Source organism: Pongo pygmaeus, chromosome 20, assembly GCF_028885625.2.
Source record: "Pongo pygmaeus isolate AG05252 chromosome 20, NHGRI_mPonPyg2-v2.0_pri, whole genome shotgun sequence".
Lineage (NCBI taxonomy): Eukaryota > Metazoa > Chordata > Mammalia > Primates > Hominidae > Pongo > Pongo pygmaeus.
Genome location: NC_072393.2, coordinates 13,146,485 through 13,174,211, shown reverse-complemented (window position 1 = coordinate 13,174,211; position 27,727 = coordinate 13,146,485). Strand labels below are relative to the sequence as shown.

At 52.0% G+C, this 27,727-nt stretch overlaps 2 protein-coding genes across 3 annotated transcripts in view; both read left to right on the top strand.

Moving 5' to 3' along the window:
• Positions 1 to 1,854: 1,854 nt before the first annotated feature.
• FARSA (phenylalanyl-tRNA synthetase subunit alpha) lies at positions 1,855 to 13,178 on the top strand. The gene is made up of 13 exons (XM_054464175.2): positions 1,855 to 2,116; positions 4,918 to 5,055; positions 5,140 to 5,238; positions 5,326 to 5,444; positions 6,816 to 6,908; positions 7,000 to 7,128; positions 7,206 to 7,321; positions 10,481 to 10,565; positions 10,652 to 10,751; positions 10,848 to 11,016; positions 11,129 to 11,206; positions 11,392 to 11,506; positions 12,771 to 13,178. Exons 1-13 carry the CDS (start codon positions 1,970 to 1,972, stop codon positions 12,907 to 12,909), a joined length of 1,527 nt encoding a protein of 508 aa, XP_054320150.1. The 5' UTR covers positions 1,855 to 1,969; the 3' UTR covers positions 12,910 to 13,178.
• Positions 13,179 to 15,894: 2,716 nt separating this feature from the next.
• Positions 15,895 to 27,727, top strand: part of SYCE2 (synaptonemal complex central element protein 2) — a 20,988-nt gene continuing 9,155 nt past the window's right edge. Inside the window, exons 1-2 of one of the 2 annotated variants that reach the window (XM_054464206.1) lie at positions 15,895 to 16,408; positions 17,314 to 17,429. In XM_054464206.1, the coding sequence (XP_054320181.1) occupies positions 16,394 to 16,408; positions 17,314 to 17,429 (131 nt within the window). In that variant the 5' untranslated portion in view covers positions 15,895 to 16,393. The remainder of the gene's footprint in view (positions 16,409 to 17,313; positions 17,430 to 27,727) is intronic. The other variant, XM_054464205.2, reaches the window with a different exon arrangement.

Below are 27,727 nucleotides of genomic sequence, written 5' to 3'. Positions count from 1 at the left end.
GCAAGAAACTGAGGCACAGAAAGATTACGCCTTCTGGTTGAATGACATAAATAACAGATCTAGGATGCTTTTTTTTTTTTTTTTTTTTGAGACAGAGTCTTGCTCTGTCACCCAGGCTGGAGTGCAGTGGTGCGATCTCCGCTCACTGCAAGCTCCACCTACCAGGCTCAAGTGATTCTCCTGCTTTAGCTTCCCATGTAGCTGGGATTACAGGCACCCCCACTGCACCCAGCTAATTTTTGTGTTTTTAGAGGAGACAGGGTTTCGCCATGTTGGCCAAGCTGGTCTTGAACTCCTGACCTCAGGTGATTCACCCGCCTCAGCCTCCCAAAGTGCTGGGATTACAGGCATGAGGCACTGAGCCTGGCCAGCAGATCTAGGATTCTAATCTACCTGTGCTGACGTAAGTCACCACTGCCCACATGTGATTACTGACCATTTGGTTGGTCCGAACTGAGATGTGTTGTAAGTGTAAAATACGCATCAGATTTTGAAGATTTAGTATGAAAAAAAGTGCAATTTTTTTTTTTTTTGAGACGGAGTTTCGCCTTGTCACCCAGGCTGGAATGCAATGACACAATCTCGGCTCACCACAACCCCTGCATCCCAGGTTCAAGCAATTCTCCTGCCTCAGCCTCCCAAGTAGCTGAGATTACAGGCATGTGCCACCACGCCCTGCTACTTTTGTATTTTTAGTAGAGACGGGGTTTCTCCATGTTGGTCAGGCTGGTCTCAAACTCCCGACCTCAGGTGATCCACCTGCCTCAGCCTCCCAAAGTGCTGGGATTACAGGGGTGAGCCACTGCGCCCAGCCGAGTGCAAAATATTTTATTAGTCATCTTTTTTTTTTTTGTTAAGAGTCAGGGTCTGGCTGGCTGGGCAAGGTGGCTCATGCCTGTAATGCCAGCACTTTGGGAGACCGATGCAGGAGGATAACCTGAGCCTAGGAGTTTGAGACCAGCCAGGGCAACATGGGCAAACCCCATATTTACAAAAAAAAAAAAAAAAAAGCTGGGTGTGGTGGCGCGCACCTGTAGTTCCAGCTACTCAGGAGCCTAAGGTTGGAGGATCCTTACGGCCTGGGAAGTCAAGGCTGCAGTAAGCCATAATTGCGCCACTGCACTCCAGCATGGGTGACAGAGCAAGACCCTGTCTCAAAAAAGATGTTTTGCACTGTATTTCAATAGGACAGTGCTAATCTAGGCCATGCAGTATTTGCACTGATGTTGCTCTCAGTGCACAAGGGTGGGAGGATCTGGAAGATTTATAATTTATGACTTCATTTCCACCAACTCTTTGTAGAACCTTGGGCAAGTCATACCACCCTCTGAGCCTCAGTTTTCTCACCTGTGTAATGCGGTTATATCAGTATCTACATCATAAAGTTTTGGGGAGAAATGAAATACTACACGTGAAGTACTCAGTTCTGGGCTAAGTACTACCACATACGAGGTAATCCACACAGGTTAGGTGCCACCTTGACTTACTAGGTGAATTCCTTTCCCTTCTATAAAAAGGGACGGTACCTACCCAGCCTTCCTTTGAAATTTTAAAAGTAGCTGACATCGCCAAAATGACCATCTCTGGAGCCCACCACCCACCGCCTCTCCTAGGGCAAGAGAGAATACCAGAAGGGCAGAGGGTTCTGTAACCCAGAGACGGGGAAGTCCAAGGTCACACAGCCCGCTCGAAGTGAGGCTAGATCAAACTCAAAACAGGGCGGTGCTTCTGACCTTGAGATAATCAGTTTTACCTCTCTGGTCAACCAGACGCCATTGATGGAGCCAGGGTGGAGGTGGGAACTGAGTCCCATGCACCTTTTGAGGCTCCGTCGCCACACTCAAGATGACGACACATTGAGCCCTGTTCTGCAGTTAGACACATTCAAGATGGCGGTACACACTCCGAGTTCCGGTTCCGGTGGCTCAGCCCCAACGGCCCGGACCCGCCGAGCACACTGAAAGGAGTCATGGCGGATGGTCCGGTGGCGGAACTGCTGCTCCGGCGGCTGGAGGCGTCTGATGGCGGCCTGGACAGCGCCGAGTTGGCGGCTGAGCTGGGCATGGAGCACCAGGCGGTGGTGGGCGCCGTGAAGAGCCTTCAGGCGCTGGGCGAGGTGAGCCGGGCCCGTGATGCCGGACCGCCTTGCCCTTGCACCTACAGTCCCCTTGCCACGGGCGCTCTACATCCAAGCCAAATTCCCTCAGGCCTAGTTTGGGGTAGCTGTGTATGTGTCCACTCCGGGATGTGCGGGCGGGAAGTGGGACGAGTGAGGGCCCAGACGCACGGATGTTCCTCATGCAATAAACGTTTATTGAGGCACGGTCAGCGTGGGTAGGGGGTACGATGATGGACGAGGAAGCGCGGTTGCTGCCCTCACTCAGGTTGCGACCTAATAGGAAGGTGCTTCAAGAACCAGAGTGATGGGGGAAAACGGGACCCAGCTGTGACAGCTGACCCAGCCTTGGGGGTCAGGGAGAGCGACTCAGCGACGGCGGAGTCGGTTCTCTGTTGAGGAAAGTGATAGCACTTTAGAGATCAGTGGCCGGGATCTTGGGGGATGGCAGGCGGCGAGGGAGACCAGCATAGCTGTAATTGCAAGGCCTCTTAGGTCTTCACCTCATGAGGGAACTGGGAAGCGATAGCAGGAGCTAGAGCCGGTCAGATGAGTGTGCTATCCACATCACCTTTGGGAAGAATTGGCATGGACGGGACTGGAGGTGAAGGGATGAAAGCAGAAGCTGGCACTTCCCCAAGCTGGAGGGCATCATGTCTGGCTATGGGAAGGAAGCTTGGGGGAGGTGGGGAAGGCATGGGATTCAGGACAAGGCAGGGGGCGCAGAGATGAAGTCCAGCCTTCTGACTTGGGCAAATGGACAGTGACAGAGTCACAGGAGTAGGATGCTGAGGGGCCCGTGGGCCACCCAGAAGGCTAGATCAATGGGGCCAGGATCTGGGCTGTTTATCCGTAGAGCTCATGTTCTCTGCCCCACTTTGGTCTCAGCTTGTTTGTCCAATCCGTTCCATAATCCTGGCTGATGGCCATGTTATTCCCATTTTGCAGATGTGACAACTGATGGTCAGTAACGTAATCAGTGTGAATAGAAGAGGCCGATGAGCCCAGATTTGAAATTAGGCACTCAGGTTGCAGAGCCCGTACTCCTCAATGCAGAGGAGAGATGGCAGCTGTGTTGTGTGGGGTGACAGTGCCTTGATCAATATGATTTGACATTTGTATATGTCACAGAGGGTTAAATAATATAAGGAGGTGAGGTTCAATCTAATGACAGTAATAGCCATAAAAATAATTATAGTAATTAGAATTTAGGCGGGTGCAGTGGTCACACCTGTAATCCCAGCACTTTGGGAGGCTGAGGCGGGTGGATCACGAGGTCAGGAGTTCAAGACCAGCCTGGCCAAGATGATGAAACCCTGTCTCTACTAAAAATATTTTAAAAAATTAGCCAGGTGTGGTGGTGGGCACCCGTATTCCCAGCTACTTAGGAGGCTGAGGCAGAGAATTGTTTGAATCAGGAGGTGGAGGTTGCAGTGAGCCGAGATCGCACTCCAGCCTGGGTGACAGAGCGAGACTCTGTCTCAAAAAAAAAAAAAAGAATTTATGCAGTGTTTGTCACATGGTAGGCACTATATATATTCTTTCTGAGGATTAATTTAGCTACTCCTTAAAATCATCTGAGGTAGAACCCATCACACCTTTCTCTTATGGATGAGAAGAGTCACTGAGAGGTTAAGCAACTTTCCCGAGGTCACACAGTAAGTGAAGGGCAGAGTTGGGATTAGAACGAAGTGGGAGCCAGGCCCTGTGCACTCTGCTTACCCTTGTTGTCCTTGTCTTCATGACTCTGGACCTGGAACCTCAGTTTTTGTTTGTAATGTGGACCTCCAGGGCCCGTCTCTGACATTCTGGGCACTGACATGTGGACATTTAAACATGGAGACAGGCTGGGTATGGTGGCTGATGCCCATTATGCCAGCACTTTGGGAGGCTGAGGAAGGAGAATCACTTGAGGCCAGAAGTTTGAGACCAGCCTGGACAACATAACAACACTCTGTCTTTAAAAAGTAATTTAAAGGGCCGGGCGTGGCGGCTCACGCCTGTAATCCCAGCACTTTGGGAGGCCGAGTTGGCCGATTACGAGGTCAGGAGTTTGAGACCAGCCTGGCCAACATGGTGAAACCCCGTCTCTACTAAAAATACAAAAATTAGCTGGGGGTGGTGGTGGGCACCTGTAATCCGAGCTACTCGGGAGGCTGAGGCAGGAGAATCGGTTGAACCCGGGAGGCAGAGGTTGCAGTGAGCCGAGATCGCACCATTGCACTCCAGCCTGAGCGACAGTGCAAGACTCTGTCTCAAAAAAAAAAAAAAAAAGTAATTTAAAAATTAACCGGGTGTGGCGGCACATGCCTGTAGTCCCAGCTACTCGAGAGGCTGAGGCGGAAGGATCGCTTGAGCCCAGGAGGTCCAGGTTGCAGTGAGCTGTGATCACACCACTGCACCCCAGCCTAGTGACAGGGTGAGACCCCCTCTCAAAGAAAACAAAAACAAACAAAAACGTGGAGACAAATCAGTTCACCTAATTTTTCACATTAAAATCTGTCACAGGTTCAAAACTGACAGTAAGAATTTGTCTTCTGCCAGATAACATCCTTAGTGGTGTACTTTACCCCGGGAGGTGTAAACTATCATTATTACTACCTCTGTGTTGCATAAGGGAAATGGAGACACAGCAAGGGGAAGTCTTCCCTTGAGACCACTTGGCTGTAAAGTTGTATAGCTGGGATGTGAAGCTAGCTTTAAGGGCTGTGCTTTCAACCTGGGACCCAGTGCTGCAGAAAGGGGGTGCCTGTCTCTGAGCCTCACCCCTGCCTGGACCCCCTCCCCACATTTCCCTCTAGGTCATCGAGGCTGAACTTCGGTCCACCAAGCGCTGGGAGCTTACTGCGGAGGGCGAGGAGATTGCCCGGGAGGGCAGCCATGAGGCCCGTGTGTTTCGAAGCATTCCCCCAGAGGGCCTGGCCCAGAGCGAGCTTATGGTAGGAGCTGCGGGGTGAATAGGGAGTGAGTGATGGGATGAAGGTGGCCCTCGTGCCCCACTCACTGCAGCCTCTCTTTTCCAGCGACTGCCCAGTGGCAAAGTGGGCTTCAGCAAGGCCATGTCCAACAAGTGGATCCGGGTGGACAAGAGTGCAGCTGACGGGCCACGGGTGTTCCGAGTGGTGCGTTCCTGCGGGCTGGTCAGGGGGCAGGTGGACGGGCACGCAGGCCCCTGGCCCTCACACCCCTCACACCCCTTATCCCGGCAGGTGGACAGCATGGAGGACGAGGTGCAGCGGCGGCTCCAGCTGGTCCGGGGGGGACAGGCTGAGAAGCTGGGGGAGAAGGAGAGGAGCGAGCTGAGGAAGAGGAAGCTGTTGGCTGAAGTGTGAGTGGGTGCCCCCTGCAGGCTCAGTCCCCCACCACCTGTGAAGCATGGTGGAGGCATGGTGGGAGGGAGACATCTTGCCCACACCAAGCACAGGTGTGGCCAGTTTCCTCCCAGCTCGCTTAATGCCATAGTTGTCAAGCCTACGTGCCTTGGGGTCTTTGCCCATGAGGACCCTTCTGCTGAGAACTGTTTTCCCTCTGATCTTCAAGATAGGCTCCTCATCAAGTCTCTCTCCTGTGTCCCCTTAAAGAGGCCACCCTGACACCCTTCCTCTCCCCTTGAGTTCCATGAAGCCCATCGCCCCTAGTCTTCATCTTCGGTGCTTGTTCATTTCTTTCACTGTCCTTAGTGTGGTCCAAAGTTTAATGAACACACACCAGACAGGCTTCTGGAACCTAGATGGTCTAGGGGCCGTCCTCTCACAGGACAAATGTCCCCTTTGAGCAGACACAGAGTGGCAGAGAGAAGAGACTAGAGCTGGGATGCCTAATTGAAGTTCGGGCTCTGTCACTTAACTAGTTTTATGACCTTGGCCAAGTCACCTGGCCTTTGCTGGTCTCAGTTTCCTCATCTATCAAATAGCCTGGGCCAAGTGTGTGGCTCACGTGTATAATCCCAACTACTCAGGAGGCTGAAGTGTTAGGATCACTTGAATCCATGAATTCAAGGCCAGCCTGGGCAACATAGAGAGACCCCTATCTCAAAGAAAAAGGGGCCAGGCACGATGGCTCATGCCTGTAATCCCAGCACTTTGGGAGGCCGAGGCGGGCAAATCACCTGAGGTCAGGAGTTCGAGACCAGCCTGGCCAACATGGTGAAACCTCGTCTTTACTAAAAATACAAAATTTAGCCGGGTGTGGTGGCCGGTGTCTGTAATCCCAGCTACTCTGGAGGCTGAGGCAGGAGAATTGCTTGAACCTGGGAGGTGGAGGTTGCAGTGAGCTGAGACCGTGCCATTGCACTCCAGCCTGGGCAACAAGAGTGAAACTCTGTCTCAAAAAAGGAAAACAAACAAACAAAAAAAACTGCCCTCTTTCCGGGGCTTGTGGGGAGACTTTCGCAGAACAGAGCCTGGCACAGAATAAATCTGCTAGACTTTCCCTAATATCATCACTCAGTCATGTACTTAGCACCTTGAACAGACCCTGGCACACATTAGGTTCTCAATAAGTGTTGAGTGAATAAGTGAGTGAATATAGGGAGATAGGGCATGGCCACATAGCAGGATTTCAGGTAGTGATAAATGTGAGGACGGAAATAAAGCAGAGTGACTTGGTAGGTAGCATGGGGATCCTCATCAGACGGGAGGTCAAGGAAGTCCTCTAGGAGGAGATGGCAGTGGCGTCCCCTTCCTTCCCCTGGCCACAGGATCCTGAAGACCTACTGGGTGAGCAAAGGCAGTGCCTTTAGTACCAGCATCTCCAAGCAAGAGACAGAGCTGAGCCCAGAGATGATCTCCAGGTAGGGGGCAACCCCAGAGTCAGGGCGGGTGGGAGCTGGGGCAGGGGGCAGGGGCGGGCAGTCCTTACCAGGCCCTTGCATCCTCCCCCAGTGGCTCTTGGCGGGACCGGCCCTTCAAGCCCTACAACTTCTTGGCCCACGGTGTCCTACCCGACAGCGGCCACCTTCACCCACTGCTCAAGGTCCGCTCCCAGTTCCGACAGATCTTCCTGGAGATGGGGTGAGCACAGGGCTGGGGACGGGGCCTGGTGCTTCTGCTGGGTACAGGCAGGGCAGTCAGGCTGCGTCTCCCACCAGGTTCACCGAGATGCCGACCGATAACTTCATTGAGAGCTCCTTCTGGAACTTTGACGCCCTCTTCCAGCCCCAGCAGCACCCAGCCCGTGACCAGCACGACACCTTCTTCCTTCGAGGTGGGTCAGCCCCTAGGGCCTCCCTGAGACATAAGAGACACCAGGCCACGGCGGAGCCTTTACAGGATGGGCATCCCATTTGATCAAATTAGGTCTAGAACTGGGCATGGTGGTGTGCACCTATAGTCTGGCTATTTGGGAGGCCAAGGCAGGAGGATTGCTTGAGCCTAGGAGTTCAAATCCAGCTCAGGCAACATAGGGAAGAGTCTACCTCTAAAAAAATTAATTAATTGAGTTAAATTAAAGTCCATCCTTGATGGATGTGTCAAGCTCTGTTCTCATTATGCCACCTGCAGTCTTTTTTTTTTTTGAGACAGGTTCTCACTCTGTCGCCCAAGCTGGAGTGTGCAGTGGCACGATCTTGGCTCGCTGTAAACTTTGCCTGCCAGGTTCAAGTGATTCTCCTGCCTCAGCCTCCCAAGTAGCTGGGATTACAGGTACATACCACCATGCCTGGCTAATTTTTGTATTTTTAGTAGAGATGGAGTTTCGCCATGTTGGCCAGGCTGGTCTCAAACTCCGGTCTGCCTTGGCCTCCCAAAGTGCTGGGATTACAGGCGTGAGCCACCACACCTGGCTTTTTTTTTTTTTTTTTTTTCCTGAGACAGTCTCATTCTGTCGCCCAAGCTAGAGTGTAGTGGCACGATCTCATCTCACTGCAATTTCCACCTCCTGGATTCAAGCGATTCTCCTCCCTCAGCCTCCCGAGTAGCTGGGATTACAGGCACCCGCCACCACGCTCGGCTAATTTTTGTGTTTTTAATAGAGATGGGGTTTGCCATGTTGGCCAGGCTGGTCTCAAACTCCTGACCTCAAGTGATACTCCCACCTCAGCCTCCCAAAGTGCTAGGATTACAGGCGTGAGCCACCACGCCTAGCCCAAAATTAATGTATTTTTGTTTTGTTTTGTTCTCACTATGTTGCCCAGGCTGGTCTCGAACTCCTGAGCTCAAACAGTCTTGCCTCAGCCTCCCAAAGTGCTGGGATTACAGGCGTGAGCCCCCACACCCTGCCTGCCCCCATGTCTTCTTTGGGCATTCCAGGCTGTGCACACCTCAGGGCCTTTGCTTATGTTCCGTCTTTAGCCGAGAGCTGTTTTCTCCCAGATCTTCAAGGCAGGCTGAGCCTCAAACCTCTGCTCACGTGTCACCAGAGACAGGCCAGCCTAACACTCCCAGGTTCACCCTGAGTTCCACAGAAGCCCTTCTCCCCTAGTGTTCATTCTTCTGTCCCATTTCTTTCTTTCATTGCCCTTAGCACTGTCTGAAATGGAATGACTTCCCACAATGGGGTGGCCTTCCTGACCAAGAGGGCAGTTGAGGTCATTGGGTGCCGGCTTACCTGGCCAGAGGGGCAACATCATTCTTGTCATCGTTGTCATAGCACCCAAAACTTACTAAGCACTCATCACATGCTAGCCACTATTCTAATCTTCCTGCCAACTACTGGAAGCAGTATTGTTACCCCTTTTTACAAAGAAGGAAACTTGGCCAGCCTCAGTGGGTATAATCCCACTGTTTGGGAGGCCAAGGGAGGAGTATCGCTTGAGCTCAGGAGTTTGAGACCAGCCTAAGCAACACAGAAAGACCCATCTGTACAAATAAAATTAGCTGGGCATGGTGGTGCACGCCTGTAGTTGCAGCTACTCAGGAGGCTGAGGTGAAGGATTGCTTGAGCCTGGGAGTTTGAGGCTGCAGTGAGCTATGATTGCATCACTGCACTGCAGGCCAAGCAACAGAGCAAGACTTTGTCTCTTTAGGCCGGGCGTGGTGGCTCACACCTGTAATCCCAGCACTTTGGGAGGCTGAGATGGGCGGATCACAAGGTCAGGAGATCAAGACCATCCTGGCTAACACGGTGAAACCCTGCCTCTACTAAAAATACAGAAACAATTAGCCAGGCATAGTGGCGGGCGCCTGTAGTCCCAGCTACTCGGGAGGCTGAGGCAGGAGAATGGTGTGAACCCCAGAGGTGGAGCTTGCAGTGAGCCGAGATCATGCCACTGCACTCCAGCCTGGGCGACTGAGCGAGACTCCGTCTCAAAAAAAAAAAAAAAACAAAAAACTTTGTCCCTTTTAAAAAAAACAAAACAGGCAGGCGCGGTGGCTCACGCTTGTAATTCCAGCACTTTGGGAGGCGTTTGTGGGTGGATCATGAGGTCATGAGATCAAGACCATCCTGGCCAACATGGTGAAACCCCATCTTTACTAAAAGTACAAAAATTAGCTGGGCATGGTGGCATGTGCCTGTAGTACCATCTATTCGGGAGGCTGAGGCAGGAGAATCACTTGAACCTGGGAGGCGGAGGTTGCCGTGAGCCGAGATTGCGCCACTGCACTCCAGCCTGGGCAACACAGCGAGACTCCATCTCGAAAAAAAGGCCGGGCGTGGTGGCATAATCCCAGCACTTTGGGAGGCCCAGGCAGGCGGATCACTTGAAGTCAGGAGTTCGAGACCAGCCTGGCCAACATGGTGAAACCCCACGTCTACCAAATATAAAAAATTAGCTGGGTGTGGTGGTGCACTTCTGTAATCCCAGCCACTCGGGAGGCTGAGGCAGGAGAATCGCTTGAACCTGGGAGGAGGTTGCAGTGAGCCGAGATCATGCCACTGCACTCCAGCCTGGGCAACAGAGCAAGACTCCATCTCAAAATACATACATACATATATACGTACGTACATACATAAATAAAGCCCAGGTGCAGTGGCTCATGCCTGTAATCCCAGCACTGTGGGAGGCTGAGGTGGGTGGATCACCTGAGATCAGGAGTTTGAGACCACCCTGACCAGCATGGCGAAACCCCATCTCTACTAAAAATACAAAAATTACCCGGGTGTGGTGGCAGTCACCTGTAATCCCAGCTACTTGGGAGGCTGAATCAGAATTGCTTGAACCTGAGAGGTGGAGGTTGCAGTGAGCCAAGATTGAGCCATTGCACTTCAGCTGGGGCAACTGAACAAGACTCTGTCTCAAAAAAAAAGAACCCAAAAAAGCCACACACAAATGAGAAAACTGAGGCATGAGAATCGCTTGAATCTGGGAGGCAGAGGTTGCAGTAAGCACTGCACTCCAGCCTGGACAACAGTGAGACCCTGTCTGAAAAAAAAAAAGGGGGGAAATGCTGGTTGACTGACCTGATGTTGCTCTGTCCTACCCAGATCCAGCCGAGGCCCTGCAGCTCCCAATGGACTACGTCCAGCGGGTCAAGCGGACCCACTCTCAGGGCGGCTATGGCTCACAGGGGTGAGGCAGGACTTACCTGGTATGGAAGGGAAGGAGGCTGGGGACCCCTGGGCCATTGCATGGACTTCCCACCTTCCCTCCTGAAGGTACAAGTATAACTGGAAGCTGGACGAGGCCCGGAAAAACCTACTGCGAACCCACACCACATCAGCCAGTGCCCGTGCGCTCTACCGCCTTGCCCAGAAGGTGCGGTTGGCCCAAGTGGGGGCCAGAGTGGGGAGAGGGTGCTGTCAAAGGGACCTTCTGACCCATACCCGGGCCTGGCTCGGTTGTCACCCCTAGAAGCCCTTCACGCCGGTCAAATACTTCTCCATCGACCGCGTATTCCGGAATGAGACCCTGGACGCCACGCACCTGGCTGAGTTCCACCAGATCGAGGGTGTGGTGGCGGATCACGGCCTCACCTTGGGCCACCTCATGGGTGTTCTGCGGGAGTTCTTCACCAAGTTGGGTGAGCAGTGGGGCAGGGGTGGGCCGTGGTGTTGTGGCGGCGGGCAGGTGTGTTGATCACCAGCATTATCCTCCAAACCCCTGCTCTCCTGCCCGCCCCCCGCTCCCTGCAGGTATCACGCAACTCCGCTTCAAGCCAGCCTACAACCCATACACAGAGCCCAGCATGGAGGTGTTCAGCTACCACCAAGGTCAGAGTGGGCCCTGGTACTGGGGTGGGAGGGAAGTCTCAGGCTATCATGGTTTGGCCTGGGTCCCCCCATTGCCATGCCTGTACCCCACCTCCCAAGCTCACCACTTAGACCCAGAACCTGTGCCAGCAGTGCCCAGAAACTCAACACGCACTGCCGCTGTCTTCTCTGTCCTGCCTCTGCAGGCCTGAAGAAGTGGGTGGAGGTCGGAAACTCGGGGGTCTTCCGTCCAGAGATGCTGATGCCCATGGGGCTGCCCGAGAACGTGTCGGTCATTGCCTGGGGCCTCTCCCTGGAGCGGTAAGTGCCCAGGTGGAAACCCAGGGTGTCTAGCTGCCTCAAACAACTCTCCAGGTGTAGGGGCTTGCGTGGTTTCAGCACCACTCATTCATTCATCCAGTGGACAAAACTTTCATCGTAAGTACAAACTGAATGCCCGGCCCCGTGCTGTGAACATGACAGCTCATGTCCCTCCCTCTGAATCTGGGGTCCCAGTGGAGCAAGAAGGATGATAACTAGCAAGACCAACAATTACATCAGGCCAGGCATGGTAGCTCATGCCTGTCATCCCAGTGCTGTGGGAGGCCAGGGCAGGAGGATCGCCTGAGCCAGGAGTTCGAGATCAGCCTGGGCAATAGAGCAAGTCTCCGTCTCTACAAAGAATAAAAACAGTCCAGGCGCAGTGGCACATGCCTGTAATCCCAGCACTGTGGGTGGCTGAGGCAGATGCATCACCTGAGGTCAGGAGTTTGAGGCCAACCTGGCCAACATGGCAAAACCTCATCTCTACTAAAAATATAAAAATTAGCCTGGCATGGTAGCAGGTGCCTGTAATCCCAGCTACTTAGGAGGCTGAGGCAGGAGAATCGTTTGAACCCAGGAGGCAGGGGTTGCAGTGAGCCAAAATCATGCCACTGCACTCTATTCTAGCCTGGACAACAGAGTGTGACTCTGTCTCCTGTCTCTACTAAAACTACAAAAATTAGCCAGGCACTGTTGCGTGCGTCCGTAGTCCTAGTCCTAGGTACTCAGGAGGCTGAGGTATGCGAATCACTTGAACTCGGGAGGCGGAGGTTGCAGTGAGCTGAGATTACGCGACCGCACTCCACCCTAGGTTACAGAGTGAGACTCTGTCTCAAAAACACAAATGCACTCAGCAAAAAAAGACAAAAGTGTGTACCAGGGCAGTAAGTGGTATAGGGAGGGCTAAGGCAACTACGTGGTCAGTGAAGGCATCATGGAGGAGGAAGTGCCACCTTAGCAAAACCTGGAGGTAGATAAAGAGGTAAACCATGAGAGTATCTGGGGAAGGGTGTCCCAGGTAGTGGTCACAGTCAGTTCAAAGGCCCAGAGGTGGGAATGTGCTTTTTGTATTAGGAGAAGAGTGAGGAGGCTGGTGTGACTGAAGGCGGAGGGTGAGAGGTGATAGAGCAGTTGGCGCAGGGCCCTGTGGGTCATGGGGAGAACTTGAACTTTTCCTCTGAGGAAATTGGGAGCCATGGAAATCTGAGCAGAAGGGTGCATGTGCTGACCTCATGATAAACTCTGTTCCCTCCCACACAAGCCCAACAATGATCAAATATGGCATCAACAATATCCGGGAGCTGGTGGGCCACAAGGTGAACCTGCAGATGGTGTATGACAGTCCCCTGTGCCGCCTGGATGCCGAGCCGAGGCCCCCTCCCACACAGGAGGCTGCGTGACATGGGCCACTCTAGGACAGCTCATCCTCCCCGAGTCCCTGCTGCTGCGCTCCTTTGCATCCCTGGCCAGTGACCTTGTATTTATGAGGCCTCTGTGAGGCCAGCCCCCACCTTCTTCTTTCCCACCTGTCCCAAGACCAGAATCCCAGGGATAGAGGACTGGGTAGCAGGTTCCTTCTGTTGTCCTGTGTGGTGTGTCTACTGTGAGGGTGGGCCCTGAGGAGACCTCTGGGCCACCTACTGTCTAATAAAGTGGGCAGTTGCCCCCATCTGGTGGCTTTCCTTAGGGGTGAGGGGTCTTGTTGGGTCCCCCAGCTCAGTGTGCCACTTGATGGTCAAAAACCTGGGTACTGGGCTGGGCGCAGTGGCTCATGTCTGTAATCCCAGCACTTGAGGAGGCCGAGGCAGGCGGGTCATGAGACCAGGCAATCGAGACCATCCTGGCTGACACGGTGAAACCCCGTCTCTACTAAAAATACAAAAAAAAAAAAAAAAAAAAATCTGGGTACTAAGCCAGGCACAGTGGCTCGCTTCTGTAATCCAAGAACTTTTGGGAGGCCAAGGTGGGTGGGTCACTTGAGGTCAGGAGTTCAGGAGCAGCCTGGCCAACGTGGTGAAACTCCGTCTCTACTAAAAATAAAAAAATTAGGGCCAGGTGCAGTGGCTCACGCCTGTAATCCCAGCACTTTGGGAGGCCGAGGCGGGTGGATCACGAGGTCAAGAGATCGAGACCATCCTGGCCGACATGGTGAAACCCTGTCTACTAAAAATACAAAAAATTAGCCGGGCGTGGTGGCGGGCGCCTGTAGTCCCAGCTACTCAGGAGGCTGAGGCAGGAGAATGGCGTGAACCTGGGAGGCGGAGCTTGCAGTGAGCCGAGATTGCACCACTGCACTCCAGCCTGGGCGATAGAGCAAGACTCCATCTCAAAAAAAAAAAAAAAAAAAAAAATTAGGCCGGGTGTGGTGGCTCACGCCTGTAATTCCAACACTTTGGGAAGCCAAGGCAGGCAGATCACTTGAGGTCAGGAGTTCGGCACCAGCCTGGCCAACGTGGTGAAAACCCGTCTCTACTAAAAATACAAAAAAAAAATCAGCTGGGCATGGTGGTGAGCACCCGTAGTCCCAGCTACCCCGGAGGCTGAGGCACGAGAATCGCTTGAACCAGGAGGTAGAGGTTGCAGTGAGCCAAGATTGTGCCACTGCACTACAGCCTGGGTGACAGAAAAAGACTGTTCCAAAAAAAATACAAAAATTAGCCAGGCATGGTGGCAGGCACCTGTAGTCCCAGCTACCTGGGAGGCTGAGGTGGGAGAATCACTTGAACCCAGGAGGTGGTGGTTGTAGGGAGCTGAGATGACACCACTGCACTCCAGTCTGGGCCACAGAGTGAGACCTGTCCCCAAAAAACAGAAAACAAAAATTAGCTCTGCATAGTGGCTCATGCCTGTAATCCCAGTTACTCCAGAGACTGAGGTTGATCACTTGAGCCTGGGAGGTTGAGGCTGCAATGAGCTGTGATTACACCACTGCACTCTAGCCTGGACAACAGAGTGAGACCCTGTCATTAAATACACATTTATGTGTCTAAATAAACACAAGTACCCTGGAATTTTGCCATTTCCATCAAATCTGAACTTTGGCTGTGTAGGGATGAAGAGAAAGCTTCCTTATTGCCCTCTGAAGTTTCACTAAAAATTATTGACAAAAGGCAGATTAATAAGAGAAAATGAATAGGAATGTATTTGATCATAGTGTTACCTGACAAGCCTTCAGAATGAAGACCCAGAGATATAGGGGAAACTTGTTTTGTTTTGTTTTGAGACAGAGTCTGGCTCTGTTCCCTGGGCTGGAGTGTAGGGGCGATCTTGGCTCACTGCAGCCTCAGCTTCCCAAGCAGCTGGGATTATAGGTGCCTGCCACCATGCCTGATTAATGAAAAGTGTCTTATGCTTAGGTTCAACAGTTTGAACACCTAGGTAGAAATTTGATTGGACAAAAAGGGTTTGTCGTGGTTCATGCTTGTAATCCTGACACTGGGAGGCTGAGGCGTGTGGATCACTTGAGGCCAGGAGTTTGAGACCAGCCCTAGCAACATGGAAAAACCCCATCTCTACTAAAAATACAAAAATTAGCTGGGCATGATGCATCTGTAATCCCAGCTACTTGGTTGGCTGAGAATCGCTTGAACCCAGGAGGCCAAGGTTGCAGCGAGTTGAGATCTTGCCACTGCACTCCAGTGTTGCCTGGACAACAGAGCAAGACTCAAAAAAAAAAAAAGCCGGGGAGGGGGCGTTGTCTAATACTAATAGGCTGAGTGGGGAAACCCAGCAAGGCCTGTCTGTCTAGATTCTTCTTGGAGTCTCAGGAATGCATGCTCAGAGAGGCCAAGAAGAATCTAGATAGATAGGCCTTGTGTGGGGCAGAAACTTCTTTGAAATGGGGGTCTTATGACCTACAGTCAACAGGGTAGATCAGATAATTTCTTCTTTTTTTGACACAGCACTTTGGGAGACCAAGATGGGAGGATGGCTTGAGCCCAGGAGTTGGGGATCAGCCTGGGCTCAGCACAGAGAGATCTCATTTCTACAGGAAAAAATATATATAATTTGTGTGTGTGTGTATATAATTTTTTTTTTTTTTTTTTTTTTTTTTTTTTTTTTTTTGAGACAGAGCTTCACTCTGTCACCCAGGCTGGAGTGCAGTGGTGTGATCTCAGCTCACTGCAACCTCCGCCTCCTGGGTTTAAGCAATTCTCCTGCCCCAGTCTCCCGAGAAGCTGGGACTATAGGCGCCCGCCACCACACCTGGCTATTTTTTGTATTTTTAGTAGAGACAGGGTTTCACCCTGTTGGCCAGGCTGGTCTTGAACACATGACCTCAGGTGATCCACCTGCCTCGGCCTCCCAAAGTGCTGGGATTACAGGTGTGAACCACCGCGCCCGGCCAGAAAAATATTTTTAAATTAGAAGGGCGTGGTGGATGACACTGGTAGTCCCAGCTACTCAGGAGGCCGAGGCAGGAGGATCGCTTGAACCTGGGAGGTCGAGGCTGCAGTGAGCTATGATCACATCACTGCACTCCAGCCTGGGCAACAGACCAAGATCTTGTCTCAAAAAAAAAAAAATTGTTATGGATAATATTTTCCAAGGCAGAGTGGATAAAGTTAGAAGCACCGAATAAATACAGGACTCTGAGATCCCTATAACCTGGGCGCCCCGTGGAACCGAGGAGCCTCACAGGGGCACACAGGCGCACCCAGAGCGCACCCTCCTGTTCCCCAGCGGCGCCGACTGCGCGCGCAGCTCCCGGACCGCGAAACTGCTGCTTAACGGTCGGCCCCGCCCCGTTGGTCGCGCAAGTTCTCAAAGGGGGCGGGGCCGGGAGCACGCGTCACAACACACTCGCGCGCGGGAGCGGAGCTGGCCAGGGGCGGGGTCGGCGCATGCGCAGAGGGTGCGAGCTTGAAGGCGGGAAAATACGGAATGGAGCGACAGGGAGTACGCCGCGCTTGTTTCCTTCGCGCGCGTGGGGCGGGCGGACAGACAGGCAGGGAACGGCTGCGATCCCAGCCTTCTCCAGCGGACCCGCGCCCGGCCGCTTGTCCTGTGCCATTGGGGCTCCCTTTTATCAGGCCTAGCCCCAAATTTCCTGACTGACTCAACCCGGCCCTGACTGACGTCCTGACCGGTCTGATTTCCACACATGGCGCGTGGCCGGAACGGAGTAGAGAAAGGCACAAACACCCACGCACCGAACCAGTTTCTTTCATTTCTTTTCTTTTTCTTTTTTGAGACGAAGTATCACTCTGTCGCCCAGTCTGGAGTGCAGCGGCGTGATCTCGGCTCACTGCAACCTCTGCCTCCCGGGTTCAAGTGATTCTCCTTCCTCAGCTTCCCGAGTAGCTGGGATTACAGGCACGCGCCACCACGTCAGCTAATTTTTGTATTTTTAGTAGAGACGGAGTTTCACCATATTGCTTAGGCTGTTCTCGCACTCCTGACCTCGTGATCCGCCCGCCTCGGCCTCCCAAAGAGCTGGGATTACAGGCATGAGCCACCGTGCCCGGCCTCATTTCTTTTCTCCTACCTCTTTTCCTTTCTCGAAGGACTCCAGCCAACACACATACCAGTTAGGAGCCCAGGTCCCCCAGTTACATTCCCATAGCCCTGCCCTCACCTGGCCCCTCTAGGTCTGGTATCGAGGTGTCCCCTAGGGACAGAGTGTCTTTTCATCCCACGCCCCTGCCCTCATGGCACCTGCCCCAGACCTGCCTGTCTTTCCTGCGGGTCCCCACCGTCCCGCAGCAGCACATCAAGGTGACCAGGGTTGAAGGGTCGGCAGGAGGGCGATCTGTCCATTCGTCATCCTCCCTCCTTGGCCTCCCTCCTGACTGTGCTCGCAGGTGGACGTGCCCCATGTGAAATGCAAAGACCAGGAGCCGCAGCCCTTGGGGGAGAGCAAGGAGCATCTGCGGTGGGAAGAGAACTGCGAGGAGGAAGCTGGTGGAGGGCCAGCTAGGTGAGGAAGACCCCAGCCCTATGGGTCCACACGAGCCCCTGGGTCCCTCTCATTCACCCTTTTCTTCCCCAAGGCTATGCCAGTGTCTGCTTCTTTTTTTTTTTTCCCCCTCCTAACACAATGTCTTGCTTTGTCACCGTGCAGTGGCATGATCACGGCTCACTGCAACCTCCACCTCCCAGACTCAAGTGATCCTCCCACCTCAGCCTCTGAAATGGCTGGGACTAGAGGCGGGCCAGAATGTCTGGCTAATTTATTTAAAAATATTGGCCAGGTGCAGTGGTTCACACCTGTAATCCCAACACTTTGGGAGGCCGAGGCGGGTGGATTACCTAAGGTCGGGAGTTTGAGACCAGCCTGACAAACATGGAGAAACCCCATCTCTACTAAAAATACAAAATTAGCCGGGCATAGTGGCACATGCCTGTAATCCCAGCTACTCGGGAGGCTGAGGCAGGAGAATCGCTTGAACCCAGGAGGTGGAGGTTGCGGTGAGCTGAGATGGCGCCATTGCACTCCAGCCTGGGCAAAAAGATCGAAATGCTATCTCAAAAAAAAAAAAAAAAAAAAAAAGCCAGGAGTGGTGGCTTATGCCTGTAATCCCAGCACTTTGGGAGGCTGAGGGGGGCGGATCACAAGGTCAAGAGATGGAGACCATCCTGGCCAACATGATGAAACCCTGTCTCTACTAAAAATACAAAAGTTAGCTGGGTGTGGTGGCGCACGCCTGTAGTCCCAGCTATTCGGGAGGCTGAGGCAGGAGAATTGCTTGAACCCCAGAGGCAGAGGTTGCAGTGAGCCGAGATCATGCCACTGCACTCCAGCCTGGCGACAGAGTGAGACTCTGTCTCAAAAAAAAAAAAGAGAAAAATTTAGTAGGCCGGGCACGGTGGCTTACACCTGTAATCCCAGCACTTTGGGAGGCCAAGGCAGGCAGATCACGAGGTCAGGAGTTTGAGACCAGCCTGGCCAATATGGTGAAACCCTGTGTCTACAAAAATTAGCCAGGCATGGTGACAGGCACCTGTAATCCCAGCTACTCAGGAGGCTGAGGCAGGAGAATTGCTTTAACCCGGGAGGCAGAGATTGCAGTAAGCCAAGATTGTGCCATTGCATTCCAGCCTTGGTGACAGAGCAAGACTCTGTCTCAAAAAAAAAAAAAAAAAGTATATATATAGTAGAGGCTGGGCGCAGTGGCTCACGCTTGTAATCCCAGCACTTTGGGAGGCTGGGGCTGGCAGATAACTTGAGGTCAGGATTCGAGACCAGCCTGGCCCACGTGGTGAAACTCCGTCTCTACTAAAAACACAAAAATCAGCCAGGCGTGGTGGTGCACGTATGTAGTCCTGGCTACTCAGGAGGCCAAGGCAGGAGGATCCCTTGAACCCAGGAGTTTGAGACCAGCCTGGGCAACAGAGGGAGACATATCTCTCTGGAAAAGAAAGAAAGAAAGAAAGAAATCAGTGCGGTGTGGCTGCACACACCTGTGGTCCTAGCTACTTGGAAGGCTGAGGTGGGAGGACCACTTGAGCCCGGGAGGTCGAGACTGCAGTGAGACATGATTGCTTCACTGCACTGGAAGAGCAAGACCCTGTCTCAAAAATAAATAAGTGAATAATGTGATTTCAACTGGTGGCAAGTAAGTGGAATGAAGAAACAAAATATAGTAAGGAGCAAGTAGAGTGACAGGGACCTTAGAGCGGCTGAAGAACTCTGAAGAGGTCACATGAGAAGGGGCCAGCCAGGAGGCATTCTGGGCCCAAGCCTTCCACGCAGAGGGGGTCACAAGTATGAAGTCCCTCAGGTAGGAATAAGCTTGATGTGTTCTCAAAAGAGCAAGAAGGAGGCTGATGTTGGCCGGGCGCAGTGGCTCAACCTGTAATCCTAGGACTTTGGGAGGCCGAGGCAGGCGGATCACGAGGTGGGGAGTTCGAGACCAGCCCGGCCAACATAGTGAAACCCTGTCTCTACTAAAAATACAAAAAATTAGCCAGGCGTGGTGGTGCATGCCTTTAATCCCAGCTACTCCGGAGCCTGAGGCAGGAGAATTGCTTGAACCCGGGAGGCAGAGGTTGCAGTGAGCCAAGATCGCACCATTGTACTCCATCCTGGGTGACAGAGTGAGACCCTGTCTCGAGAAAAAAAAAAAAAAAAAGAAGACTGATATGGCAGTATTGTGATTGGCAGCAGGGACACTCCTGTTCTCCAGACAGACATGCTCATACCCTCCTGGTGTTTGCATCTGACCAAGCACCAACACGGAAGAGATCATGGTGCTGGGAGACCTTTCCCCTGTGGGCAGCCAGCTGGGAACGGGGAGCCAAGGAGGGTGTCCTTGTAGAAGAGATGTTGAAGCAGAAGGTGTGGGCAGGGTGGGGAAGGAGGGGTTGAGAGAAGAGCTCGTGCGAAGTCCCTGCTTGTGGCATTTGGGGAGCTAAAGGAAGGCCAGTGTGGCTAGGTGAGCGAGTAGGGTACAGGGGTGAGTGCAAGGGGAGGGCTGCAGAAGGGGCCAGGTTATGAGGCATTTTGTGGGCTACAGACTTTATCCTAGAGGTTTTTTCAGTAACAGCTTTGAGATATAATTCATATAGCATACGGTTCACCTCTTTTTTTTTTTTTTTTTTTGAGACGGAGTCTAGCTCTGTCGCCCAGGCTGGGGTGAGGGGGTGTGATCTTGGCTCATTGTAACCTCCCCTTCCCAGATTCAAGCAATTCTCCTGCCTCAGCCTCCCGAGTAGCTGGGACTACAGGCACGTGCCACCAAGCCTGGCTAATTTTTTTTTTTTTTTTTGTATTTTTGGTAGAGACGGGGTTTCACCGTGTTAGCCAGGATGGTCTCAATCTCCTGACCTCGGGATCCGCCCGCCTCGGCCTCCCAAAGTGCTGAGATTATAGGCGTGAGCCACCTCGCCTGGCTCACCTCCTTGAAGTGTATGATTTGATTGCTTTTGGTATATTCAGAGCTGGACAACCATTCTCATAGTCAACTTTAAAACATCTTCATCACTCCAGGCCAGATACGGTGGCCTCCCAAAATGCTGGGATTACAGGCGTGAGCCACTGCATCTGGACTTCATCTTTTCAATGGCTGAATAATATTCCACATGAGTCTACCACATTTTGTTTATCCATTCATCTGTTGATAGTCATTCGGGTGGTTTTCACTTTTTGGCTATTATGAGCAGCACTGCTATGAAATCCATTTAGAAAAGTTTGTGTGTGGACATGATTTCATTTCTCCTGGGCATACTCATACCTAGGAGGGGAACTGCTGGGTCACAGAAGTGACATGCTCAGGTTCCTGTTATAAAAAGATACGGCTGCAGGCCGGGCACGATGGCTCACGCCTGTAGTCCCAACACTTTGGGAATTCGAGGTAGATGGATCACCTGAGGTCAGGAGTTAAAGACCAGCCTGGCCAACATCGCAAAACCCCGTCTCTACTAAAAATACAAAATTAGCCAGGAGTGGTGGTGCATGCCTGTAATCCCAGCTACTTGGGAGGGTGAGGCAGGAGAATCGCTTGAACCCGGGAGGCGGAGGTTGCACTGAGCCAAGATTGCACCATTGCACTCCAGCCTGGGCAACAAGAACAAAACCCTGTCTCAAAAAATATTAATAAAAAAATATGGCTGCTTTGTAGAGAATGGTTGGGAGGGAGAATGTGTGGATGTAGGGAGGTCTAGTGGGAGGCTTCTATGGGGGGGTGTGGGGGGGTGGCCTTTAGCAGGGCAGATGGAGGAAGTGCCTTGTGCCATGAGGCACAGGAAGGGGATGAGGGAGGATGTTTCCCGGCCATGATGTACTGGGGCCAGCTCCTACCGGCTTGCAAGAGCCGATTCTACACATCTCTTCCCAACTTGGCATTTAGAGTCTTCATGTTGGTAGCCTGAAATTGGCTATGGTGGGAGGCTCTGCACCACGGAAACTGGCAAACACTACAAATCAGGGCTTCCCCCCCCATCACACAGCCAGTTGCTAAATGCTTACAAGCATATCACTGCTGTCTGCTTTCCAGCTTGTGGTGGTTTCCAGTAGGTGGTGGCTTCTCTGGCAGAGACAAGAACATGAGTTCTGTGTTGTCCTTGTTTATCTGAGCCACTTTCGGTGGCCAGGGACATCCACATGTCTAGGATACAGTTCGACTTTCTGACCGGAACTCGGGGTGGGGTGAGGGTCTGGAGATGGTTCTGTGGGAGTCACTGTTTCAGCAGCAGCTGTGGAATGAATGAGCTCACCTGGAGAAGGAGTGAGAGGAGGGTCAGGACAGGGCCCTGAGGACTCCAGGCAGAAAGCCAGCTTCCCTCTCCTCGCACATTCCTCTGCTGGAAAGCAGGCCACACGTGAAATGGTTTATAGGTGTGTGCTATCAATTGGAGACCAAAAAAAAGGGAAGCAATGGTTGAAGTCGTTTGTTTGCTAATACCTTACTGCGGAATAGCATGTTTAGACCAGGATCTGTGTAGTGAAGAGACACACACCGCTGCAAATCATTTAGAGACTTCGAGGAGCTCCACAGGAACTCTGGGCCAAAAAACAGATGGATTAAAACCAGTGCAGGGGCCAGTTAATAGATCTAGCAGCAGATACTCAGCAACATGATTAAAATGTTAACACGTTTCCAGAGAGAAAAGGAGAGGTTGAGGAACTGGCTCATCAGCTTCCATTCAAATCTTCCCCCTTCCTGGCTGTACTTCAGCAAAACATTGTTTTGCCTAAGCGCCAGAGATTCTGTTGTGTTCCCCCCTTGAATGTTTGATTAGCTTGCCTCCTCTCCCGGGACTGCCACCCGCGGTGGTCATAAGTGGCTGGCGGATTGTTTACTTGTATATCTGTTAGAGGCCACGGAGGGAGGGCCCCACCAGCGGGCGGTTCTGGCTCAGTCGCCTGCCAATCACAGCTTTACCTGGAGCGAACAGATGGTCTCTTCGCTTAGACCCATTTCCTCCGCAGCTCCTGGGCCCCCTGCCAGCGTGGGCCCTGCTTAGGAACTATGTCCTAATCCTCGCAGCCAAATTAGGGACTTCTTAGAAGGACAGACCATAATAGATGAACGCAGCGCTGTGTTCACAGCCCCCAGCCCACTGCCCAATCTGGGCGCAGGCCATGCACACCCGACGTGCTGTGTTGGGCTGACTTGCATTCTCTGGCCTTGGTCCAGGGTTCGGCAACAGAAGCCGGCCTAGGAACCGGGAAAGCCAGCAGAGAGGACACCACGTATTTTGTTTATTAAAGTTAATTGGTGAATGCAGGCCCAGGGAAGGCTATGATTCATTAGCATCCTGATTAATATGCAGCTGCTGAGTATAAAGAAAAATGAAATCGAAAGGGATAAATCCCCAAAGGAGAGGTTGGAAAAATAAAGAAGCTCTCAGCAGACATCTGATGCAGGCCTTTGTCCTACCATGAAACTCGAATTAGCTGAATTCAAGTTATTTATTTATTTTTTTTACTGTTTGCTTAGCTGCCATGAAAACCGGTTCCAGCCTCATCCCTTGAGCCTTAGAAAGGAGCAGCTCTGAACCATTAGCAGCTCAAGCAGGTTGTGAACAATCACACAAAAAGAAACACCTGGTGCTCTCATTGATTTTAATTTTAGGGTCTGAAACTGTTGAGAGCATCCAGGAGAGGCTGAGACAACAAGGCGAACTGGATACGAGGAGGTGTGGGAGCCCCAGTGTCAGTGCTGCATTCATTTAGATATTCAGCAAACTGATGAAGCCTTTGGGGTGCTGCAAAACAAATGAGTAGGGTGTAGTCTGCACCCTCAAGGTGTCGTGCGCTGGAGGGGACTGATGTTCATAAACTGGCAGCTTTGTGACCAGCAAGGCCTAGGTGTAGCGGGGGTAGAGAAGCAAAAGTTCCAAATGTTCCATTATGAAGGAGGCAGGAAGGGAAAGTCATTCCAGGCAAAGGCTGACATATTTGGGGAAATTGTGGTAGGTCCCCAATTGCCGCAGATGGAGGGGCTGTAGAAAACAGTAAGGCTAGATCGGGCTTGGTGGCTCACGCCTGTAATCCCAGCACTTTGGGAGGCCAAGGCGGGCAGATCACGAGGTCAGGAGTTTGAGATCGGCCTGGCCAACATGGTGAAACCCTGTCTCTACTAAAAATACAAAAATTAGCTGGGTGCAGTGGTGGGCACCTGTAATCCTAGCTACTTGGGAAGCTGAGGCAGGAGAATTGCTTGAACCCGGGAGGCAGAGGTTGCAGTGAGCCGAGATCGTGCCACTGCACTCCAGCCTAGGTGACAGCAAGACTCTGTCTTAAAAAAACAAACAAAAAAACCCAGTAAGGCTGCACTGGGCACTGTGGCTCACGCCTGTAATCCCAGCAATTTGGGAGGCTGAGGTAGGCAGATCACCTAAGGTCAGGAGTTCAAGACCAGCCTGGCCAACATGGTGAAACCCTATCTCTACTAAAAATACAAAAATTAGCTGGGCATGATGGCAGGTGCCTGTAATCCAAGCTACTCAGGAGGCTGAGATGGGAAAATCACTTGAACCCGGGAGATAGTGGTTGCAGTGAGCCGAGATCGTGGCACTGCACCACTGCACTCCATTCTGGGCAGCTGAGCGAGACCTCGTCTAAAAAAAAAAAAAAAAAAAAAAGGCAAAAGTTAGCCAGGCATGGTTGGTGGGCACCTGTAATCCCAGCTACAGGGGAGGCTGAGGTGGGAGAATTGCTTGAACCCAGGAGGCGGAGGCTGCAGTGAGCCAAGATCATGCCATTGCACTCCAGCCTGGGCGAGAGTGAGACCCCTTCTCAATAAAAGAAAAAAAGAAAGAAAAACAAAAAAACCCATTAAGGCTGGAAGAGAGGGTGGAGGCCAGGGCCTTGGAAGGCCTTGTATGCTGTGTGAAGGAATTTAGACTTGATCTTGTGGCTGGTGGGGACGGTTTTAGGCTGACAAACAGGAGTAGGAAATCAGATTACAGTGTAGAATGTCATTAGGGGCTGACACCGTGGCTCACGTTTGTAATCTCAGCACTTTGGGAGGCCGAGGCAGGATTTTTTGAGGCCAGGAGTTTGAGACCAGCTTGGGTAACATAGCAAGACCTCCACCTATACAGAAAAATTAAACAAAATTTAGCCAGGAGTAGCAGTACCCGCCTGTAGTCCTAGATATTCAGGAGGCAGAGACGAGAGGATCACTTGAACCTGGGGGAGTTCAAAGTTGCAGTAATCGTACTGATGTACTCCAGCCTGGGCAATGTAGCAAACCCTGTCTTCAAAAGAAGAAAAAAGGGTCAGGCCAGGCGCAGTGTCTCACGCCTGTAATCCCAGCACTTTGGGAGGCTGAGACGGGCGGATCATGAGGTCAGGAGATCGAGACCATCCTGGCTAACACGGTGAAACCCCGCCTCTACTAAAAATACAAAAAATTAGCCGGACGTGGTGGCGGGCGCCTGTAGTCCCAGCTACTCGGGAGGCTGAGGCAGGAGAATGGCATGAACCCGGGAGGCAGAGCTTGCAGTGAGCTGAGATCATGCCACTGCACTGCAGCCTGGGGGACAGAGCGAGACTCCGTCTCAAAAAAAAAAAAAAAAAAAAAAAAAAGAATATAAAAGGTCAGGCGCGGTGGCTCATGCCTATAATCCCAGCACTTTGGGATGCCAAAGCAGGCAGATCACTTGAGGTCAGGAGTTTGAGACCAGCCTCGCCAACATGGTGAGACCCTGTCTCTATTAAAAATACAAAAGTTAGCCGGGCGTGGTGGCGTGTGCCTGCAGTCCCAGCTACTCAGGAGGCTGAGGCATGAGAATGACTCGAGCCCGGGAGGTGGAGGTGGCAGTGAGCTGAGATTGCACCACTCCAGCCTGAGCGACACTCCAGCCTGTCACTCCAGCCTGAGCGACAGAGTGAGAGTCTGTCTCAAAAACAAAATAATAATAACAAAATTTTTTACAAAAGAAAAATAAATAAGTAAATAAAATAAAGGTCACTATGGCCTAGTTGAGAAGTGAAAGTTATAGAGCTGCTAATGATGGTAGATTTAGAGACATTAAGAAGGTAGGGCCAGGCATGGTGGCTCACGCCTGTAATCCCAGCAGGGGATTACAGCTTGGGAGGCTGAGGCAGGTGGATCACAAGGTCAGGAGTTGGAGACCAGCCTGGCCAAGATGGTGAAACCCCGTCTCTACTAAAAATACAAAAATTAGCCAGGTGCAGTGGCGGGTGCCTGTAATCCCAGCTACTTGGGAGGCTGAGGCAGAAGAATCGCTTGAAACCGGGATTTGGAGGTTGCAGTGACCTGAGATCGCTCCACTGCACTCTAGCTTGGGCGACAAAGCAAGACTCTGTCTCAAAAATAAATAAATAAAAAGGCTGGGCGCGGTGGTTCACGCCTGTAATCCCAGCACTTTGAGAGGCCGAAGCAGGCAGATCACTTGAGGTCAGGAGTTTGAGACCAGCCTCGCCAACATGGAGAAACTCTGTCTCTACTAAAAATACAAAATTCGCCGAGTGTGGTGGTACATGCCTGTAATCCCAGCTACTTGGGAGGCTGAGGCAGGAGAATCGCTTGAACCCGGGAGGCAGAGGTTGCGGTGAGCCGAGATCGCGCCATTGCACTCCAGCCTGGGCAACAAGAGTGAAACTCCATCTGAAAAAAAAATTAATTAATTAAAAATAAAAATAAAAAAAAAGAAGGTAGAAATGAGGGGATTTTGAGACAGGATGCAGAGGGACAGAGAGAAGCTGGACTCTAGGCTTGCTGCTAAGTTTTGAGCTTGGGAACCAGGTGGCTTTTTATGTCATTAACTAAGGGAATGGAAGATGAAGTCAGGTTGCCTGGGAGATGACGCTTTTGGTTGTGCAAATGTGGAGTTTCAGATGCCTTTGAGACAGCCATGTGGGGAGGCTGGGAGGTTTCATATATTCTTGGGAGCTCAGGAGAGAGGCATGGGCTGGGATGATAGAATTTAGATGATGGAATCCAAAGTGTGGATGGTAATGGACTTGCAAGTCATTTATTTATTAGCAGCACATTTATTGCTTCTCTCATGAGGGGTAAATACTGAAGATACAAAGATAAAGGATGGCCCTGGCCCTTCAGCAGACTACAGGAGGAGGCCAAGGAGTAGACAGTGAAACCGTAGGTGCTGTGTGCACTTAATCCAGCCAAGGAACACTTTCTGGAGGAGACAGGACGTAGGTGGGAAAGGGGACTGTTCAGGGATCCCATGCTACGGGAATGAATGCATTTGGAGAATAACAGCCTGTGCATTGTGGAATGGTGGCTGGGATATTAGCTGCAGGGGCCAGCAGGGAGGAGGCATGGAGGCCTCACTGCAGAGCAAGTGTGTAATTGAGGGTGTCTGGCAAGAAGACAGCAGAGGCCCAAGCACAGACCCCTGGGATACCACATGTCGGGAGTAGCAGGGAAGGGTGGTCAGCAGTGCTGGCTGCTGCCAAGAGGTCAGCATGTTGCTCTGAGATGTCTACCGGTCTAACCACAAGGTCATGGGGACTGTGGTAGGAGCTGTTTCATTTGAGAACCGGGGGAGGAACCTGATTACAATGGACTGAAAAGTGAATGGGGTAAGAAAATAAGCCCAGGATGGCCGGGCGCGGTGGCTCACGCCTGTAATCCCAGCACTTTGGGAGGCTGAGGCGGGCAGATCACGAGGTCACGAGATCGAGACCAGCCTGGCTAACACGGTGAAATCTGTCTCTACTAAAAATACAAAAAATTAGCCGGGCATGGTGGCGGGCGCCTGTAGTCAGTCCCAGCTATTCGGGAGGCTGAGGCAAGAGAATGGCGTGAACCCGGGAGGCGGAGCTTGCAGTGAGCCGAGATCATGCCAGTGCACTCCATCCTCGGTGACAGAGCGTGACTCCGTCTCAAAAGAAAAGAAAAGAAAAGAAGCCCAGGGTGAGACTCTCTCTCTCTCAAAAAAAAAAAAAAAAAAAAAGCCCGGAAAATGTAAGCAGCTCCTTCTAGAACCTTGGCCTTAATGGGGAGGAAAGAGGGAGGTAGCTGGCTGGGGGAGACCGGGTGGAGAGGGGAGGGGTGTATATGTGTGTTGTGGTTGTTTTGTTTATTTGAAAGAGGGTCTCACTCTGTCGCCCAGGCTGGAGTACAGTGGTGTGATATCATCTAGGCTCCAGTATAGTGGCATGATCAAGCTCACTGCAGCCTTGACCTCCCAGGCTCAAGTGATCCTCTCACCTCAGCCTCCTAAGTAGCTGGGACTACAAGTGCACGCCACCACGCTCGGCTAATTTTTGTGTTTTTTGTAGAGATGGGGTTTTGTCATGTTGCCCAGGCTGGTCTCAAAACCCTGAGCTCACGA